General features: G+C 39.3%; 1 protein-coding gene across 4 annotated transcripts in view; it reads right to left on the bottom strand.

Moving 5' to 3' along the window:
* Positions 1-1952: 1952 nt before the first annotated feature.
* The window catches only part of ARMC3 (armadillo repeat containing 3), a 55593-nt gene continuing 36784 nt past the window's right edge, over positions 1953-20761 (bottom strand). Inside the window, exons 12-18 of one of the 4 annotated variants that reach the window (XM_050892080.1) lie at positions 17717-17885; positions 15595-15695; positions 14402-14494; positions 8320-8517; positions 5683-5845; positions 3434-3568; positions 1953-2106 (exon numbers count right to left, since the gene is read on the bottom strand). In XM_050892080.1, the coding sequence (XP_050748037.1) occupies positions 1993-2106; positions 3434-3568; positions 5683-5845; positions 8320-8517; positions 14402-14494; positions 15595-15695; positions 17717-17885 (973 nt within the window). In that variant the 3' untranslated portion in view covers positions 1953-1992. Of the gene's footprint in view, positions 2107-3256; positions 3569-5682; positions 5846-8319; positions 8518-12199; positions 12290-14382; positions 14495-15594; positions 15696-17716; positions 17886-20761 lie in introns of those variants that run through there. The other 3 variants (XM_050892077.1, XM_050892078.1, XM_050892079.1) reach the window with 3 other exon arrangements.

Raw genomic sequence — 20761 nt, 5'->3', positions numbered from 1 at the left:
AAAAAGTGGTCTGAAGAGCTGGGAATTATCCACTTAGAATCCCCTTAGCCACAATGGTCCCAGCACACACAGAACAAGCACAGGCAGAGAAGTGTGCAGGATCGAAGCATTAGACTCTCTCATACCAAAACCTCTATTGCAAGTTGAAATCACACTGACACCACCAGCAATTTTGGTCTGCTGCTTTGCTGGTTCACATTCACTAGAAAGGTAGAAATCATGCCTGACCTTTTATCAACACAGTCCGGTTTTGTATTTCTTGATATGCAGATGTGCTATATATTAAGCATTGTGTTTTTCAATGCCAAATCAAAACCAAAATTCTTTTTAATGAAAATGAACGGCGGGGGGTGTGTGTGTGTGCATGTGTGCATGTGCGCTGTGTCAGTTCCAGATGCCTTGGAACAGACCCTGCAGTAAGCAGCAAGCTGAGCAAGGCGCTACCTAAGATCAGCACAGTCAGTATGAAGTTGGGTAGTTCCAGTGAACAGGAGGAACGGTGTCTTCATGCTAGCTTCTCTCAGAAGCACAGACATCACAGTAAGGATGACTTAGAGGTGCCTCTTTCAAATCAGGATCTACAGTCCGCATCACTGTCCTGGGATAATCATCTACATGCTCTCTTTCAAGAAGCTGAGCACATCTCATTTGGTTTTCATTCTGCACAGCTGCTGGCCGTGATGCCTACGTTTGTGTAATTGCCCAGTGGTTACAGCTATGGAGGAATGAACCTCGTTTCAGTTCCTATCTTTGCTTAAGACAGCTTTTCACCTTGCAGGAGAGCACCTAACTAGGAGGGTGTTGTTCTAGGTAGGGTAGAGTTTCTACATTTTACAGAAGAACATTTCTGGCAGTGTGCACTGGAGACCCAGACTCTCTTTTCCCAAAGGAAAAACCTAATTGTTACCCCTAATATTAGGCTGAGGAGGTTGCTCAACTTTTCTGTTTCTATAGTCTATTAATCTTGCATTCTTTTCTACATGATAGCAGAGCTTCAAAAAGAGGGATGAAGAGTGCTTAGTGGCTAGAATATATCCTGGCAATTAGGTAGCTGCAGACTGTTTTGTTCATGCTTAGGAAGGCATCAGGCCTGACTCCTTCTATGTCCCGAGTGACTGATCTGCCCACTGAACTATTATGTAAAAGGAAATATGAGGCCCTTCCCCATCTGCTCCTTAAAAGAAGGTAGGTGATCACGTCACTCAGGCATGGCCCAAGCCAAATGGTGTATGCTGGGCATGTCTGGGAATATTCACCCAGCTGAGCCCTGCAGAAACTTCTGAATATTTTGTTTTCTGATTCAGATCTGGAGTGAGTGTGAGCTGGGCTGCTCTTGTCAAGGCTGGGAGAATTCTTCACTAGGGCATGGGCACAGCTACAGGTCCCTGGCAAGCATCAAATAAAAAAGTGTGGCATCTCTTGACTTAGTCGACAACTAAACTGCAGTTTTCAAAGTAATAATTTGGGATTTAAGTGTTTATATTCTACCTAGATCTTATTTCTGACACCCAAGTGCATTACAATTTTGAAGTGACAGAACTCAGCTAAAAAAGCTAAACATTGTGAAAGACATAAAACAACCCTCATCCAACATTTTTGGATCATCAAATTCTGCATTATACAAGGTTGTGTAGTTTTTTTTTTTATTTGTTTAGCTAATCGTTTTATGTAAAGCAAGCTTGTATGTCTAGAATAGAAGTTTTCCAATTTTTATTTTGAAAAACTTACATTTTGTCTTTTTTTGTATTTACTTTTATTAGAAACAACAGAAATTGCTTTGTTTTTCAAGAGCTCCTCAAACAGAATAAGTCACACTTTAACACTATGGTTCCAATACAAAATAATGAAATTCCAATGTAGGAAAACTATACAAAATGATAGCTAGTAGGAAATTAATTCTTATTTTACTTCCATTTACTGCACTTTCAAAGTTGCAGGTTTCTGTACCCAATCATGCCTGTCAGTGAGAGCATATCAGTTTTCATCAGTCCCCTACCTGCTACATAGCAATGATAAGAAACACATCCTCACCTTCCACTCAGTTCTGCTGACATACCATGTATTTTGTTTCCAGAGTTCTTTTTCATTCTGATGTCTAGAGTACTGCTGAACATAAGGTAAAAAAATTAACATGAGGCCATATAAGTGAATTTACAACAGAAAGACAAAATGTTCCCCAAAGGGCTACCAGAAAATCATGCTGCGTGTCAGAGGAGGAAGGAGGGGGAGTGGTGGGATCATGCTCATAAGCACTAATGAATACAACAGATACAAACCTCCTCAAACCAAAGCGGACTATACAAGTGACTGTGCTTATACAAACATTAAAAAACTAAAAGAACACAGACCTCAAATTTTTTTATCACATTTTTGGTGGGCAGGAAGTAAATTCCTTGTTATTGGCATTCTGGTCTTCTGAAATTCAGTTTTGCACAATGTTGTCTGCATTGGCCTAACTTCTGTACAGGACTTTTTCTCACTTTTCCACAGTAAACTCACTTGATAGTGGTGCTCCCTGAAATACTCCAGTACATTCCTGACAGCTTCACCAGAAAGCGTTTACTAGAGTCTTCTAGCCAGTGTTCTACCTCTCTTAGATGCACCACCACACTTCAGCAACACCACGTTACCCAAGGCTGCAAGAAATACAAATTCCCTGTTTAAAACTGCTGCCTTCTCAGAGTCCATGTTATCTTCAAGTGAAAAATAAAGAATTTAAAGGGAGATTGCAAGCAATAACTTATCAATCATCTGTCTTCCCTGGGCCAGGAAAAACAGCATTTACTTTCATCCAGAGTATGTTATTATCTGTAATTATTAAATCTGCCACGTTCCATGAAATATAAATGGAATGTTTTCTACAGAGGCTGAAAGTAAACTGTTATCTCAGTTCTTCTAATTCTCAGTTCTTGGGTTATTTCACACAAAAAATTGTCCAGTTGTTTTTGGGTGACGTTATTTCACCAAATGTCACATTTTTCTTGCTTCATGGACATATAATTCCTATAAATGTGCACGGAAGTTGAAGAAACATAAGAAAAAAAGAATATACTGTATTTTGGAAATAGTTTAAACCTATTTAATAAGCATTATAATGTTAACACATACCAAATAGTCTTGATCTACCAAATTTTAATCATCTGTAGTTTTACAGTTTAGTCTTAAAATAGTACCAAAAAATTAACAAAATTTCTAAGCATTGAAGTTGGATACCTAAAATATGTTTCATTAAACATTTAGGACAACATACCAGATATGTTTCTTTTTGATAGCTGGACCTGAAACCCCTTATGTTTCATAAATATTAGCACTGCAAACATCTTTAAAATAGTTATTTTGGCGAAATTTGTCAAGATGATTAAATACGTTTGTACTGATCTGCCTCTGCACTTCCCTGTTTTATCAAAAAGCCTGGCTCAAACATTAGATCTACAATATACTCTTGAGGAGGAAGCAGAAGCCCAGCTATTCCTTGAGGAGAGTCATCAACCAATTTAACTTCATTCCAAGCTCTGTTGTACTTGCCACGAACTAAACTACAGCCAATGCCAATTCTGTCTGCTATCACCTAAAAAGGAAAGAAAAAGGAGTTAATCACAGTTAATACATGTAGCTTCTGTGATATACAGCAAGGCCAAGACATGCTTAAAAAGAAAACAAATACCTGAAAGGCCAAGAGCTTTCTTGAAACAGACTTTGTAAATCTCTAAAATGTTCCAAACTGCAAATCTTTATTGTTGGTTCTGCTTAGAAAGTGTAGGCTTTTAAATGTTATTTCTACCATATTCTATGCACAAAATGAAAAATATTCATTTTAACTCTTTTCAGACACTGTTACATTTCTTTATCAGCCACTCCTTGAGATCTCAAATGAAGTGTAACACCCACAGTACCCTGTCCTGGTTTTGGCTGGGATGCGGAGGGCAAGTCTGGTGCCAGCAGCTGCAGTAATTCCAGCCCCGCTGCTGCGGCACCCACCGCATCGCTGTGTCCCACTCCGCTCCAGGCACTGGTCTTTTTATAATACTAACAACAATAATAATGAAATATAATAATAATAATAGTAATAATAATAATAATTGTAATGAAAAGGAATATAACAAAAAAAGAGGAGGAAAAGAACCCCAAAAAACCAAAAAATCCAGTGATGCACAATGCAATTGCTCACCACCCGCTGACGGATGCCAGAGCTGCGATCCGCCCCTCCTGGCCAACTCCCCCCTGTTTATATACTGGGCATGACGTTCCATGGTATGGAATACCCCTTTGGCTAGTTCAGGTCAGCTGCCCCGGCTGTGCTCCCTCCCAGCTTCTTGCACACCTGCTTGCTGGCAGAGCACGGGAAACTGAAAAGTCCTTGGCTTAAGATAAGCGCTACTTAGCAACAACTAAAACATCAGCGTGTTATCAACATTATTCTCACACTAGATCCAAAACACAGCACTGTACCAGCTACTAAGAAGAAAACTAACTCTATCCCAACCGAAACCAGGACATACCCAGCAAAGTTTTTTTCTAGTTAGACTTATTTCTGAATAACGTTTTGAAGAACTGTCTATTCGAGCAATGAGGTATAGGTACATTGCACACATATAGCTAGTATGAAATATTAAGTGTAAAAATGTAACATTTTTATCAGTGTAAGTTTAGGACTGCTGCTTCACTCCAAAGCACACTCCTTGCTTTTCAGCCCTGAGAATGTGGGAAGCAATGAAATGCAAGGCAAGCGTCTGCTAGATGAAACATCTGCCTTTCCTCTGTGCTATGCTATCACTGACAGACATATAATGGTTTCCGGCTACAAAACTGCTTTCTCAGAATGCATCTGCTGTGAAGGAATGAAATCCTGAAAGATTTTTAACTTGTTACAAATGGACAAGAATATCCATTGCTTAGACTGCTGTGGCTTTAAGAGAGATGACCTGTCCCTACAAAGGTTTCTTAGGACAGTGGAGGATAAGCTAACATCAGTGCTGCTTCAGCACAATTAATTCATGCCCTCAGACCTCCATAAAATATGTCAGGAACTTTCTCTCCCCATGGATACCATAAATTTAGGATTGTGCTCTTTCTCCTGTGTACTGTTTCCTAGGCCCTTCCCACTTAATGTGCTAGGCCCTTGCTTCTCTTTTCCTTTCCATCCAAGAAGGAGAAAAGTCCAGCTACCCAACAGCCAAGGAAAAAGGGTGAGACAGATAAGCAGGCTGCACCAGTACCTCTTCACATGAAGACAGAAGAAATGAATCTTCCCAGTCTAAGAAACTAGAACATAAAAGCTGTTCTATACTATCATAGAATACTGGATAGATACCAAATAAAAATTGTCCCAACAAGTTTACATTTGCAGCATGGAAAAAAAGGAAGCTGCATAATTCAATATTTTACAGTTTACAGAAAATGTAAAATGTTTTGACTCCCAATCAAATATTTTGGCTTTGTGCCATTTATCAAGTATTCTGCTGATATCACTTAAGACAATTTAATGACAACAAGAATGTTTACAGAAAGAAGCGATGCTGGCTTTCATTCACTGGGAAATCAACTTTGCCAGTGAAAACTGACTTAAGTGTATACAAAAAATTTTACATGAATATAAATATTATATACTGATGCAAGTATACTTTAGTTTATAATATCCATTTAACATCAATATGTTATGTTGTAAAATAAATGTTAATGTACCTTGAAAAGTAAAGCCCTGTGGTAAAACGTCCCTTTTTTGACTTTCCCGATAGGCACAACATTGCATTTCAGTTCAAATTCTATTTCACTTATGTGAAGTTCCCAGCTGAAGTCATGTAGTTTGTCTCTTTCAATCGGGCCACCCATCTTGTCTGCAACAAACCTGTTCCAATGTATACCGGGATCAATTACATCTATAATTCCTCTTGTATTTATCACAAAAGTGTAGCAAAATGAAATGTATACAAGCAATAAGTGAATGACATATAAGACTTTAATACTTTTGCTATGTTTGCTTTATTTTTTTTTATTCAGCAACTGGTATTTTAAATACAGATAACCATAACTCAGGTCATTCACGTTTGTCACAGACCTAAACCAAGGTGCAACAGCTGTCAGCAGAGATTCTGGAGAGGTCTAGTATAGGCACAAAGTCCTCAGAGAAAATCATCAATAACAGTGTAATTACTGAGGAAGTAGTTCAGAAGCTACTGTTCATCTTTACAGCTAACAGATTACATGAGCTACGTATTACAATCCCCAGCCCTACCATTTGTTTGAAATAATAGTAATAAAGGCATGAGAATATATACGACAAAAATAAAGCTATAGGTAATGATCCCAACATAGGAAAGCAACTATATCCATAAAGGGTACTTCAACTTCTACATGTGCTTTCTTACATTGAAGCCAGTATTTGGGGGGTGAGAGGTGTGTATTTATCCATTAAAAAGAATGGCTCAATCATCGAAACAGAAGATCAGAAGTCACAATCTGTGCAAACACTGCCAAAAGCATGTCTTTTGGGTGACTGTGCACACACAGGATCAAGCCCTGATTTGTAAGTCCCTACCTCCTCATACACACACCTTCACCTCCCCTATGCCGGGCCCCTGTATGTAAAGACCTTTGTTCTTCACAGTGTCTTTGGCCACAGGCACAAGTGTTATTGAGGGCTCTCACTCTGGACAAGGTGTTGCAGAGCTGACATGGGAATCACAAGCCACTGCTTCAGACAGGGAGCTAAAATCTGCATCAGCTCCTCCGCAGTAACTGTGAACAGGTTCTGTCTGCACAGTACATGCAAGGCAACCTCAGAGGCCTTATTTCTCAAAACCGAGGTCCTGAGGAGGTACTGGTTGCAACAGCATGAGCACAGCGAATTATCACCAAGCAGGCTAGACATGGTATCTTGAAGTTGGGAATTACTAGGTGAACCTGAAGAAGTGGGGGGCTCCAGGCAGTCACTTGTGCTGCTTGCGCCTACAGCCAGCCCTCAAAGAGAGTAAAGCTTCTTGAGCCTACATGCACACCACTCCCGCATGTGCACAAAGATGTGCTGCGTTTGTTTAACAGGAGACAGCCAGCGCTATTGCGTGCTCCCTCATCTACCCCGGTTCCCTCCCTGGTGAGCACAGCAGGAACTCTGCTCAAGCTGCCAGGCTGCCGAAGGCTGCTGCAGCTGCCTCCTCCTCCCCTTCCTATTCAACACACGCTATTCAGGCAGCTGCTTAAAATGGAACATACACATAAAAATCCCCACAGAAAACATTCTACTTAAATTTCCCATGATTGTTTCACTGGGTTGTCTGTCTGCAAGTATTTCATTGGTGTGTTTGAAGAGCGGATTTGAAAGAGCATTTTATGGATTCCACCTTGAGGAAGGCAGCATGATTTATAAAGAGCTGGATAGTTAAGGATGAATATCTGTCCTGTCAAATTTTGCAATCAACAGAAAAGTCATTCCTCATATCAGATTAGACCACTTCATTAAAAATGAGAGTTAGTAGAAGAAACAAATTTCGTGAGACTCAGTGGGATCTGATGCCAAACTCTTCAGATTCAGGAGGTAGCCAGGAAACTGCTAAGATAGTAAAGGTTAAACTAAGGAGATGATGAAAGCAGACACACTGCTTGGAGATGACAGTGATTGGTGCCCAGGCTGAGTAATCAGTGTCACTAATGAATCACACGTTGATAACAACAGTCTGTACACGCACCATTGCAATATTCTGGCACTATTAAATCATCAGGATATTAATTACAGTAGCACCTAAAAATTACATTAGAAAAATGTCTCACGCTTTTGGCTCTATAGGAAAACAAAATACAACAGAGTTCCTGTCCTGAGGGGTTTTCAAACCAACTAGGCAAGAAAGATCATAAGAGATCAGAAAGAACAGACATGATACATCTAAGTTGCAACAGTCTCGACTATTAGGTTAGGGTTTTAGCTTGTGCATTTAGGCTCTGCAGCACCTGGGTCTCCCCTGCTCCTTGATGATATAGATGCCATATGCAGCTGATGTGTTCATTGGAAAGGATCAGTACAGATACATAAATGTGAAAAAAACTGAAATTGTCCATATGAATATTTTTAAAATGAGAAATTTATACCCTTTTGTTGCAAGTGATATTTTATTTTTAAAAACCCAACCAAAACTAATTACAATGAAATTAGAAACAAGAAGCTTAAAATCTAAAATTTTGTCAAAATCCTGGACCAAAGCTTATTTGGATTCCAATTAAGGATGGGAAAAATAACCAATTTGGAAAAGTTGTCCTTGGATGAGGAAACGGTTATTTTACCAATTCAACTTATTTGCATTATTCATGGAAATGTAATTTAGTACTCACTGTGCAAGAGCCACAACCTGTTCCCGGGTAGTAGTTAGTGGTAGAATTGTTTTGGAAGCATCATTAATGTAACCCAGTAAGATGGAGTCAGGTGGTGGTAGCCAATGTGGACTTTCCAGATTTATTTCATCCTGGACTTTAGATGTAATCTGAATAACTTCTTTTGATTTTTCCTCTTCTTTTTTCCCCTTTCCTTTTCTTACATAGAAAACAATATACACTTATTTAGAATACTGTAATCTCTAAAGTCCAAATTCGAATACAGTAGTTCTCCAACAGGACATTTTAGACAAATTGATTGTGGGGGTGTGGGGGGGGAGGTAGGACAAATCTTTTCTCTTGATGATGAATACTCCAAAATCTACAAAGCTGTAGAGAACACTTGTGGAACATGCCCTCAGGAGATAGACAGGAACCAAGTGTCACTAGCTCCATATTAATATTGCTGTAAATTCTCATTTTATTTTTATCTATGACTCTGATATGCCTTTCCCATATATGGGTTACCTAGGGGAGAAGACACTTACCTACGTACATATAGGAAACATTTTTAGACAGTTACAGTTTGGTTCCATATGGATATGAACTAAAAATCATGAACTCCAATGAGTTTTTACTTGATTGATAGAAATCTGGACTTCAAATAAAGGAACAAATGGTATCAAGAGCATGGCTGAAATCTTGACAGGATGTGCCAAGCAGTAGTCTCTGTAGTTGCAAGTCCATGTACTTCAAGCATTATGCAAACTACAACATGGCTTGTCAGATCAAGATTTTATAAGAAGTCTGTGGTTTTGCTGACTTTTTTTCATTGTATATGCTACATATTTCAGTAATGCTCAGGATCTGAAAGATGACTGTGATCCTGAACAGCCATCATAAGCACCTAGCAGAAGTATAGATGAAATGCTCGTTCTGCTTAGATTGAATACTGTGCATTTCACAAGTTATGTAGCAACTATAAAATCAGTATCTTACCAGAGGTATCATTAAGTATAACATCATACAATCAGACAGTTTAGGATTCTTCATTTGTGGGAACACATTGTGTTTTGTAAGCATTATATCTTTTTTCAGCATAGGTCCTGAATAATTCTACTATGAAATATGACAAAATTTCTTTCCTTTGTTTAACAATTCTGGCTTATTTTTTAAAATCCATAATACTGCTGGCATTCTTGGAAGGAAAACGAAAAGAAATAAAGGACCACTAGAGTACATGGCTCCAGGGTACACTATCATTATTGTATGCTCTTCAAATTACTCTTAAAATTTTTACAATGAACAGCACTCTTAAGACAGAAGGCATTGGACAAAGCAGAAAGGCATATACCATTATCAGTAGTCTAATTCAAGCAATTTGTCTTCAGAATACTTGGCAAACTTTTCCTTTACCTATTGAGATGTACTATATTCACAAAAAGCCCTTTTCATAGGTTTCATAAAGCCCATTATTTTAGAAGGATAACCAATTAAGATTTAATCTTAAAATTATAGAAAATTCACCACCCTCTTAAATAAACCGTTCTGGTTATTAATTACACTTATACTTGAAAAAAGCAGACAAACAGTTTTCTTTATCTAATTTGACTTTATCTAAGTATAGCCAGGGAACCTTATAATGCCAGATTAAACAGCTACCTACTTCTCGATTTATACACTTAGACATTATGGTTAAGAATACTCTGTTTAAAAAAAAATTAATTATTCCCACCTCTCTGGTGTCTGACTTAGCAGGTTTTCAAAACAATTTCTACAAATGGTATAATTCTTGTTCCTTGACCATTTTCTCTCTTTGTCCCCTGCTCTTCCCTTCTATCCTCCCAGTACTTTCTTTCCCCTATGAAAAGTGCACTGCTAAATTACGGCGCTATAGCAGGAGAATTTGTTCCCTATTCCTATCTACTCAAATGACTCTTGAAATCACTCTTATTCTCCTTCTTTCCAGGTTTCAGGAAGAAAACACTTGTGAGGGATGGGTTTGAACAGTGATTTGTTTGGTTTTTTTGCTGCTGCTTATTTCTCTCAGGTATGACTTTGTTCCTTGGTGGAATGGCTGCTTTAAGGTTGTCTTCCACACCTGTCTCTACCTTACTCCTCAACTCTTCAGTTCATCATGTCTGTCTAATACTTATCTCACAAGGAACTGTGGCGGTGCTGTCTTACAGCTCTGTGCTATAAAATAACCAGTAACCATTACAGTAGACTTCTACTATCTTTTTCCTGTCCTCTTTTTTTATCCCCAGTTTATTTACCAGTGGGAATTACGACATCAGAAAAAAATCACTCCCCTTTCCCAAAGCTGTCTTACTACTCGTGAGACATACTTGCTGCAAATGCAGAGGAATATTGCAAAGGAGAACTCGTGGCAGTTAATAGTCTCCAAGCTGTTTCTGATTCCTGTTGCAACTTCAGTACAAAAGTCCAATGGGTCACCAGAGAGTCAGTGTGAGGAAGAAGGCAGCCAATACAACAGCCTACCACCAAAAGACAGCCATGACACCTATTTTCTTTCCTGTTTTTGCATAGCTTAATGCCTTGGCTGTGTTTAGAAAAGGAGTAAATGAGCTTTGGGAAGTATTTCCTTAAATGCTGTACTGGAACATAGCATGGAATAAATGCACATTTATCAGTGTACATTAAATATCATCTTTTAGCCCAGTCAATGTGTAAATCAGATATGCAACTGTTTGATCAAAAATGTTGCTATCTGTCTATGCAAATATATGTCAAACTATCAACTAGGCACTTCCTCTACATCTAAGTCAAACAATTCCAGCAGACAATTACAACTGCCCTTTCTCTTAGCTTTCAACTATTGTTTATATAAAGTAGTATCACTTTTTCAAAACAATGGCTTTAAACTGTGTTTGGTAGTACTTTGCAAAATAATGATGAAGAGAAACATATGATCAAAGGAAAAAACTATGTAGGAAAAAGTCTTAGCATGTTTGAGACTTGGAGTCAGCTACTGACCTTCAAGTAACTCCCATATATCTCACAAATTAATAATAATAATGACGTATGAATTATGGATTCAAAATGAATGACAATGGGGTTATAAATCATACAACTTGATCATGACATTCAAAAGCAATTATTTCATACTTGAAGAAAGAAGTCTTTGTATCCCTGCAAGTTTACTGTGGGAAATTAAGCCAGGTATTTGTTTTTTCCTAAAGAAAATTTTTTGCTTTCCAAAAGAGTTATGGTTGCTAACAGAGCAGTCATTTACTGTGTAATTGACAAAAATTACATTAAAAAGCAACTATCCCAGGGTATCCTCATCTCACACTGTAATAAACAAACATATTATCATGTCAGAACAGGTCTCTAAGCTCTGCACAGCTGCTTGAGACTATACAAAATGGTCTATGACCCTAGAGCATCTTCTGAGATGAAGGAATTCCCCACTGGTGCAGACCAAACATAACTGGGGCTCAGTATCTCCCCTTGCCTCCTGCTCCCTTTGAGTAAACTGGCATATGCATGGTGGGTCATGACCAGAGCATGCTGGGCATCAGGAGGACCTGCTAAATGAGCAGAAGCTAGAACAGGCCTGGTAAGACACTCAAGATGCAGCATCGACTCTTTTGCATCCTGAAACAGGAACCTTCCACAATGCAATTCATATGATCCATTTCAGGCATCTACTATGAAATGATTTAAACTGAATTCCAGAAGTGCTTGCAGTCCAAATAACTAGTCAAATGTAAATGTCTGCCTTGTAAGTCACTAACTTTTGGATAGACTAATCTCACAATTCTGGTCCTGATTTAAGTTAGGACCTCAACCCTTCACAGTCAGTAGCTATTATCTGTCAACAATTTGCATGTCAGTTCTAAACAAACTGATACATATGTAATTCAAAGTGTAACACCGTAAGCCTTTTTCTCTAGTGCTGCTTTTGCTGAGTGAACACCATTGTCCATATAACTCCTGCTTTTCCTCCATTGGAGATACCATTGAATTATTGAGATCACAAAGCAGGTTCCAATTTTCTCTTGACTTTCTTACTGCAGATTTCATCCCTCAAGCACAGATACATACATACACAGAAATATATAAGCAGTCTAAGAAGTCAACCATTATCTCTATCAATAAAATGCCTGTACAGACAGTAGCATATCACAGTTCATGGATGAGCTCCAAGCTAAAAATTGCAAACATAGTACTTCAGTTCCTACAACAGACACGCCATCTCTCCTTTTTTTTCCAACCCTGCAGCACTTAGCATTTTGTAATGCCCACCACTGACTAGAATTCACAGCCCTGAGGCATGGCCAAGGCTCCCTATACCATAAACCAAGGAAAACTGGGAAGTCAGGACTGGGACCCACGGAAACCAGCATGATAAATGGTCAGCTTACTAAGTTAGCTAACAGAAAAGCCAAGGAGAGTTGTAGGTTACATCAAGGTTCCTATCAAGGACTAGATATCATTCTATTGATGGCAAGGAGGCTCTATTTGGACCGGTTTTGGAACCCTGAACATTCCCCTGGAATTAGGCATGTACACCTGCCTTCTCTGAAAGGCACTGTTGTGGTCAGGATTGTGCTGCTTTACATGAAGCACAGTTGGGAGACCATGTGTCGTGGTTTAACCCCAGCCAGCAACTAAGCACCACGCAGCCGCTTCCCCCTCCCCTCTCCCAGTGGGGTGAGGAGGAGGAAAGGAAAAATGTAAAACTCGTGGGTTAAGATAAGAACAGTTTAATAACTAAAGTAAAATATAATACTAACAATAGTAATAATGAAATATAATAATAATAGTAATGAAAAGGAATATAACAAAAAAAGGAAGGGGGGAGGGGGAGGGGGGAAACCCCAGTGATGCACAATGCAATTGCTCACCACCCGCTGACTGATGCCAGAGCCGTGATCCGCCCCTCCCGGCCAACTCCCCCCTGTTTATATACTGGGCATGACGTTCCATGGTATGGAATACCCCTTTGGCTAGTTCAGGTCAGCTGCCCCGGCTGTGCTCCCTCCCAGCTTCTTGCACACCTGCTTGCTGGCAGAGCACGGGAAACTGAAAAGTCCTTGGCTTAAGATAAGCGCTACTTAGCAACAACTAAAACATCAGCGTGTTATCAACATCATTCTCACACTAAATCCAAAACACAGCACTGTACCAGCTACTAAGAAGAGAGTTAACTCTGTCCCAGCCGAAACCAGGACACCACGGTTCAGTTTTCTTCCACAGGAACAAACTAAGGGTTAAGTATTTTATATTAAAAGTCATCAAGACAAGGACTAGAACTTTGGTCTCTACTCTCTCAGATAAGTGCCCTAACAGCTGAAGTAGAAAGCTGTGTTCATTACGCCTCATCATTAGTGAACAGCTACAACAAACCAGAAAGAGACTGCTAAACCCCAAATATCTTGTGATCAGCTATCTGCAGGTGGGAGGGACAGGCTCAATCCTCTCTCTGTAAAAGAAGGAAATTAATTGCCCACTACAAGGTTAGAGGTTCTGACCTATTTGGAATGAGCAGACATGCCTACCAGATCAGTTCCACAGAAAGGACTGGAGGACTGTACCTAGTGTATTGTATGGATCACAGGGAGCCCTGCAAGAGCGAGGCATTTTTAGGTGTGTTGCTGTCAAAACTGGGACAGTTCTGAGCAAACCCTTCTCAGCTTTTAGTCATCTATGGAATTTCACTGGAAGAAATTTAATCTAGAAATAAGGATGCATGTAGACAGTGTAGGAACTTTTCATGGGTCTAGGTTCTAAACTGAGAAAGAACTTCTACCCTAATTTCCCTGTGTCTTGGTTGTCAAGCTGTAAAATAACAGCATTTCACTGCCTCCAAGGGATATTGAAAGGAAAAACAGCCAAATAAACAGGAGATGTTCAAATACAGCATGGGGAGGAAGGACGAACAATTACTAAGATAGACAAAGGAAGATTACTGCAATTAGGAGGTGAAAGAAAGACTCCGAAAACATATTTAACATTGTATTTGGGCATTTGTACTCTGTTACGAAACTGTCTATCACTATTTTCAATCAGAATTCTATTTCTAATGTTAGAACAATAACAGGACATTGACAATTAGTAAATCTTAAAACCATACCTTGCTTTTTCTCTACTGCTTTTTCTTGAAATAGAAGGTGACAAGATAGTCTGTTCATAAGATGAATCTTGTGCCTTCTCCTCTATTGCAAGACTGGAACGGAACAAGATATTTTTGCACGTTATTTGCAGAATTAGTATTTGCATGTTAAGCTATGAAAATGGAGTTCTGATTTTAAAGGACAGTAAATATATTCATAGGAAATATATAAGTGGAAGAAATAACATAACCGCTAATAAACTGGATATTGATACAGGGATCAAAAATGAAGTATGGAATACCAAATGATGGACACAAAAGTAACTGGGGAGTTACTCCCCAGACTGCTGCCAAGGTGCAAAGGCAAGAAGCTGTATCAAAATCAAAGAAAGAAAACTTGATAGTTAAAGACAAGTCTAGGGATCAACAAAGAGCATGGAAGTTTAATTTGTCATAGATTTTTTCAGACATCTTTATGGTGTCATATACAAGCTTAAAAGGGAAGCTAATGATACTGTAAACCAAATATGTGATGTGTTGATAGAGAAGGCGGCTTTGGACTTGCAAAATATTGGTAGAGCATTCTTTGATCTGTGAGACTGTTTACAGGAAATGACTCCCAGTTAAACAAGCCCAATACCAACTTCCTGCGTTCAAATCTAACAAGATTTGCTAGGCCAGCTTCAACTTAAACAGAGAAGAAATGGACACAGGTTCTTTATCAAGCCTGAAAGCTTGATGCTTGGCTTTGTCCTGCCTCTTGGGACGTTGTGCTTAAAATTCCATGCATTTGTCTGTACAAGAAGATGATCAAATCATAGGTTTCATTGTCACGTGTTGACATTCAGCTTAGATGACATAATTATTATGGCAGATGACAAGATTTGTTATAACTAATGAAACATTGGGTGTCCCACCATCAGGAATCAAAAGGTTAAATGAATAAGTCTTAATGCCTAAGTTAAAAAAAGCAACTCAACTGAATAAATCTTTTCTGTCTAGAGGGGAAAAAAGTTATTTTCAAAATTCTTATTTTATAAAATACAAATCTCTTGCCTTCTAAGACATGAAGCACTGTGTGGGGATTAAAATAGATCTCCCTATTTTATATATGTGTATATATATCTATACTATGTAGCTTGTACTGGAAACAGTGGAAACAATGGAAAAGATTAGCTATTGCAATAAATGCTAGTAGATCAAACATGACTCACTCTTCTTGTGGTTTAGCATTAATGAAGATTATGGCCCGACGGTCAGTAAGCTCTTGCATACTCAGTTCCTCCAAAGATAAAAATTTCACTCCAGGTTGTATCTACAAGAAAATTAGCATAAAAGATAAGGTGTTCTGTTCAGTTAAAGATGAAGAGAAAAAAGATATCTAAAGAGTAATTTAAAATTCCTAATCTTTAACAGAAGACTTACAAGACTTTATAAAGCCATTCAAAATATTTGAAATTTTTTTCTTCTTCATTTGCATTTTCTTCATAATTTTTCTTAGAAAAGATTGTTTATAAATAATGTAACTTGTAGTTATTGTTATTATATCATTCCAAACAGTTCTAGAATGAGGAAATGTTCCTGCCTCTGAAGGCTTTACAATATAGGATGGAATTTTCAAAAGCAACCAAGTGCTTTAGGAGCAGGTATTTCACTGATTTTCAGTAAGACTGGTATTTCTAATTCATTTGGACATTTTGAAAAGTCCTTCTTGAATTTAAACTGAGCACTTACAAGTGATACTGGAGTCAGTCTTTATATATAAACACTGCTTTATGAGAGAAAAGGTCATGACCAAGGTGAAAATATGAACTCTTTACTTCTTTATGTAAAAATAAACAAACAAAAAGTCCATAGGTCATGCAGTGTCAGGTTAGTATTAAGTATACTGCAGGAAAAGAGACCAGAAGAACTAAGGTCTGAGAAAGGATCTGGAAAGGAACTAGGTCTGCGCAGCTTACATAGGATTGGGAAGAAGATCACAACTGGGGGATAGCATGAAGATGATGAGGTTTCATCCATGAAGAAAGATAATCAAAAGTGTGGTGGGTTGACCCTGGCTGGACGCCAGGTGCCCACCAAAGCTGCTCTATCACTCCCCTCCTCAGCTGGACAGGGGAGAGAAAATATAATGAAAGGTTTGTAGGTCGAGATAAGGACAGGGAGATCATTCACCAATTACTGTCATGGGCAAAACAGACTCGACTTGGGGAAAATTAATTTAATTTATTACCATCAGAGTAGGATAATGAGAAATAAAATCAAATCTTAAAAACACCTTCCCCCCACCCCTCCCTTCTTCCCAGGCTTAACTTTACTCCCGATTTTCTCTACATCCTCCCCCCTCCAGCAGCACATGGGGACGGGGAGTGGGGTTTGCAGTCAGTTCATCACACATTGTCTCTGCTGCTGCTTCCTCCTCCGGGGGAGGACTCCTCACGCTCTTCCCCTGCTCCAGCATGGGGTCCCTCCCACGGGAGACAGTCCTCCACAAACTTCTCCAATGTGAGTCCTTCCCACGGGCTGCAGTTCTTCACAAACTGCTCCAGCATGGGTCCCTTCCACAGGGTGCAGTCCTTCAGAAACAGACTGCTCCAGCGTGGGTCCCCTGCAGGGTCACAAGCCCTGCCAGCAAACCTGCTCCAGCGTGGGCTCGTCTCTCTCCATGGGTCCACAGGTCCTGCCAGGAGCCTGCTCCAGCACGGGCTTCCCACAGGGTCACAGCCTCCTTCGGGCATCCCCCTGCTCTGGCATGGGGTCCTCCACGGGCTGCAGGTGGATATCTGCTCCACCGTGGACCTCCATGGGCTGCAGGGGGACAGCCTGCCTCACCATGGTCTTCCCCACGGGCTGCAGGGGCATCTCTGCTCCGGCGCCTGGAGCACCTCCTCCCCCTCCTTCTCCACTGACCTTGGTGTCTGCAGAGTTGTTCCTCTCACATCTTCTCACTCCTCGCTCCTGCTGCAGTTTGTTGCGCAGGTTTTTTCCCCCTTCTTAAATATGTTATCCCAGAGGTGCTACCACCATCGCTGACGGGCTCGGCCTTGGCCAGCGGCAGGTCCATCTTGCAGCCGGCTGGCATGGGCTCTATCGGACATAGGGGAAGCTTCTAGCAGCTTCTCACAGAAGCCACCCCTGTAGCCCCCCTGCTACCAAAACCTTGCCACGCAAACCCAATACAAAAAGAAATTAGTATGAAAGCTAGAAAACTTCAGGACAAGAAAACAAAGTATTTTACATAGCCAGATTCTGGCTTTTGCTATAGTACTCTTAGTTTTTCTAAATGAAGAAGATTTTACTCTTTTGAAGGAGAGTAATTTATTTAAAGTAGCTTACCTGACCACAATCATAGAATCCATCAGCAATGATATTACTTGATGATAAATATCCCATCTGGCTGTACTTTTGGGAAAGATTGTTATCAAGTAGCTTTTCCAGAGCAGCTTCACTGAAGTTATTTTTGCGCCCTGTTGATAGATTAATTTCTTCTAGGATGTCTAAAGCACTGTTAAGTGAAATACAAAGCCTAATTCATCATTAAATACTAATTAATTGTTATTATTCAGCTCAGAGTTAGTTTTCAGCATTACCAAGGCCAAGACAGATTCATTTCCAAGTGCTAGCCTTGTGCCCTCTGGGCCAGCAAGGAGCTGGCTGTGCTGCACAGAATTCTTTCTCTAGGGGAGGAAAACGCCTTGCAGTGCTCAAAAGCAAAAGCAATTCCTTTAGGCAGTTAAACTGTTACATAAAGAAATGCGGACAGGATGCCACAACCTTTTATCAGAAGGATGTTAGGCACCACAGAGAACTTGAGAAAAAGAAGGATGTAAAAGTAGAATAAAAGGAATAATGTTCAGAGCTGACCATATGATACAGTTCAAGGAACCTTTCTCTCTCTCTCTCTCTCTCTCCAACGTGCAATGCAATTTGCAGATTCCAGTTGTGCATTATGCAATGTGTGAATCCTTCTGGTTTAGGACTATTACTGTGTTTAGGGGAGGCACAGTTGGCAGAGATTTGCTAAACATGGATGAGCACGGAAACACAAGCAGTTGTGTCAGTCCCACCAGGATGGCAGGATTTTTGCAGCATGGAGGTAGAAACAAGTAGTCATGTGGGGACACGGGAGGACAGGAATTCATTTCTTAAGCTGTTTCTGGTGCTGAAACCCACATACTGATAACTTCTGACCTGAAAAACTTAGGAAAAGCTCACTAAGAAGATAAAGGAAGCTGAATCAGGAGAACATAGCGTACTGCAGTTTTGGAACTGTTTAGGAATGAAAAAAACAGGAAAAAAGAGGGCGATACATTCATATGTGGGTGTGTGTACATATTCAAATTTATATCTGTGTGTGTCTATACACACATGCAGACATTCTTCGCATCCTAAGGAATAAATTTTTTATATATATATATATAAAATGAACTCCACGTTTAGACTGCCCATTTCTCTCTGTGAACTACGCAGGGAGCCTCAGCTGTGGACATTTACAATGTAGACTTCTAAAGATATGTCAGATGAATTCCAGAAAAGAAGTTTGTCAAGCAAGGCAAATGACAACCTTCTCTTTTAGAAGAGAGCAATGGGAGAAAATAGTGGAAGAGCTTTACAGGCTATTTGTCACACAGCATACTGCAGCAAAGTCAGGTAACCAGCAAGTAATGCAGGGAAGAATTTTAAAGGGGAAAATGAATAAGGAAAGGCTAATGTGTACAGCAGTGTCTAAAACAGATGACATTACAGGCACAATGGCACATTACCCTCATACGGAGGAAAGACAAGCCAAAAATGGACAAATACGGCTGCACCAAAAATTCTGTGAAGACCTAAAAACCAAAAAAAGGACTCACACAGAAATGGAAACACTAACACTTCCAACAGAAGAGAAAAAGTAAGGGACAAACCCAAAAGACCCACAGGCAAAGTGAGACACAACTATTCAGGGACCGAAACAAAAATAAATGTCTCATATGCTACAAGTCAGAGAGGAAAACGTAGGCCTATTACTCAATGTGGGAAGAAAACTCATAACAGATGGCACAGAAAAGACTGAAGTGTCTGATGCCTTTTTTGCTTCAGTTTTCATAAAAAGGTTGCAAGCAGATGCCTGGCAGTAATATTAACAAGGAGGTAGAAACAGTAGGCTTAACATGTCTAGAATAAGTTAGAGGAGACAAAGTTAGCAGTCCCTGAGGGCACCTACCTCATACTACTCTATGAATTGGCAAAAGCAACCTCTGAACTATTTATAATTGTATTTGAAAATTCAGGGAGGACAGGCTAGGTGTCAGGAGAGTGGAGAAGGGCAAAGATAGTATCTAGATTTGAAAAACAAAGAACAAGGAAATTATAATAGAGATCATTCAGCCAAATTTCAGTGTCCAAAGAACACCATATCAACTTATTAAACAATCAGTTTGCAAGCAACAAGAGATAAGAAATAGCCATTATGTATTTGTCAAGAATAAATCATCTAAAGCCAATCTAATCCTTTCTGTGATAGGGTAACTAACTAACTGACTTAATGTATAGGCAGAAGAAGTAGATGTGAGATATGAGTTGACTTTGAGATATGTTTTGACTTTAATAAGTCTTTTCACATATTCCTACTTGAATACTCATGAGCAAGTCAGGGAAATATGATCTACATGAAAATAACATGAAGTAGTGCCTGACTGGTTGAAAAACTATGCTTAATGTATTATTATCAATAATATGCTGTCAAACTGGAAGGACCCATAAATTAGAGTCCTACTCCGATACTGTCACAAAGAAAGGATTAAATAAGAACAGTGCTATATTCAAAGTATAGAAAATAATTACTGAGCTTTATTTGATGGTGGTATGATCTCAGCTGAAGTACCTCATCCAGGCTGGGAGATGGCACTTCAAAATGGCATAAATAAATGAGAGAAATTTAGAGATGTGTGACAAAATGATACAAGATTTCAAAACAAAAAGAAGTTTAACATTTTTACTTTGTCATGAAAAGGAGACTGAGAGAGGAACACAGAACATGAGAAAATTCAATAAGTTAAACTCAAATTGCTATAAAAAAGTGGTTATTCAATCCCACTGAAAGTAGGACAACATGTAGTTGGACTGATTTGCTGTAAGGGATATTTAGAACTCAGAAACCTCTTCTAATTGTAAGGATACTCCAGCACTGGAACAGGTTACCTCAGAAAGTTGTGAAACCCCCTCAGAATTGGTATTTACACTGAACAAGCAAAAATATGTCAGTGTACCTGATTCAGTCTTACAGTGGGCAGATGGATAACATCACCTTTGAGGTCAGTAATCAGAGAAGTGTCCAGCAGGGGGAGCAGGGCAATTACATATATTTTAATTTAACAATAAAAGAGTCACCCTCTATAA

The sequence above is a fragment of the Gymnogyps californianus genome, chromosome 2, assembly GCF_018139145.2.
Source record: "Gymnogyps californianus isolate 813 chromosome 2, ASM1813914v2, whole genome shotgun sequence".
Taxonomy (NCBI): Eukaryota; Metazoa; Chordata; class Aves; order Accipitriformes; family Cathartidae; genus Gymnogyps; species Gymnogyps californianus.
The sequence above is the reverse complement of the archived record's forward strand: the minus strand, read 5'-3'. Positions and strand labels throughout refer to the sequence as shown.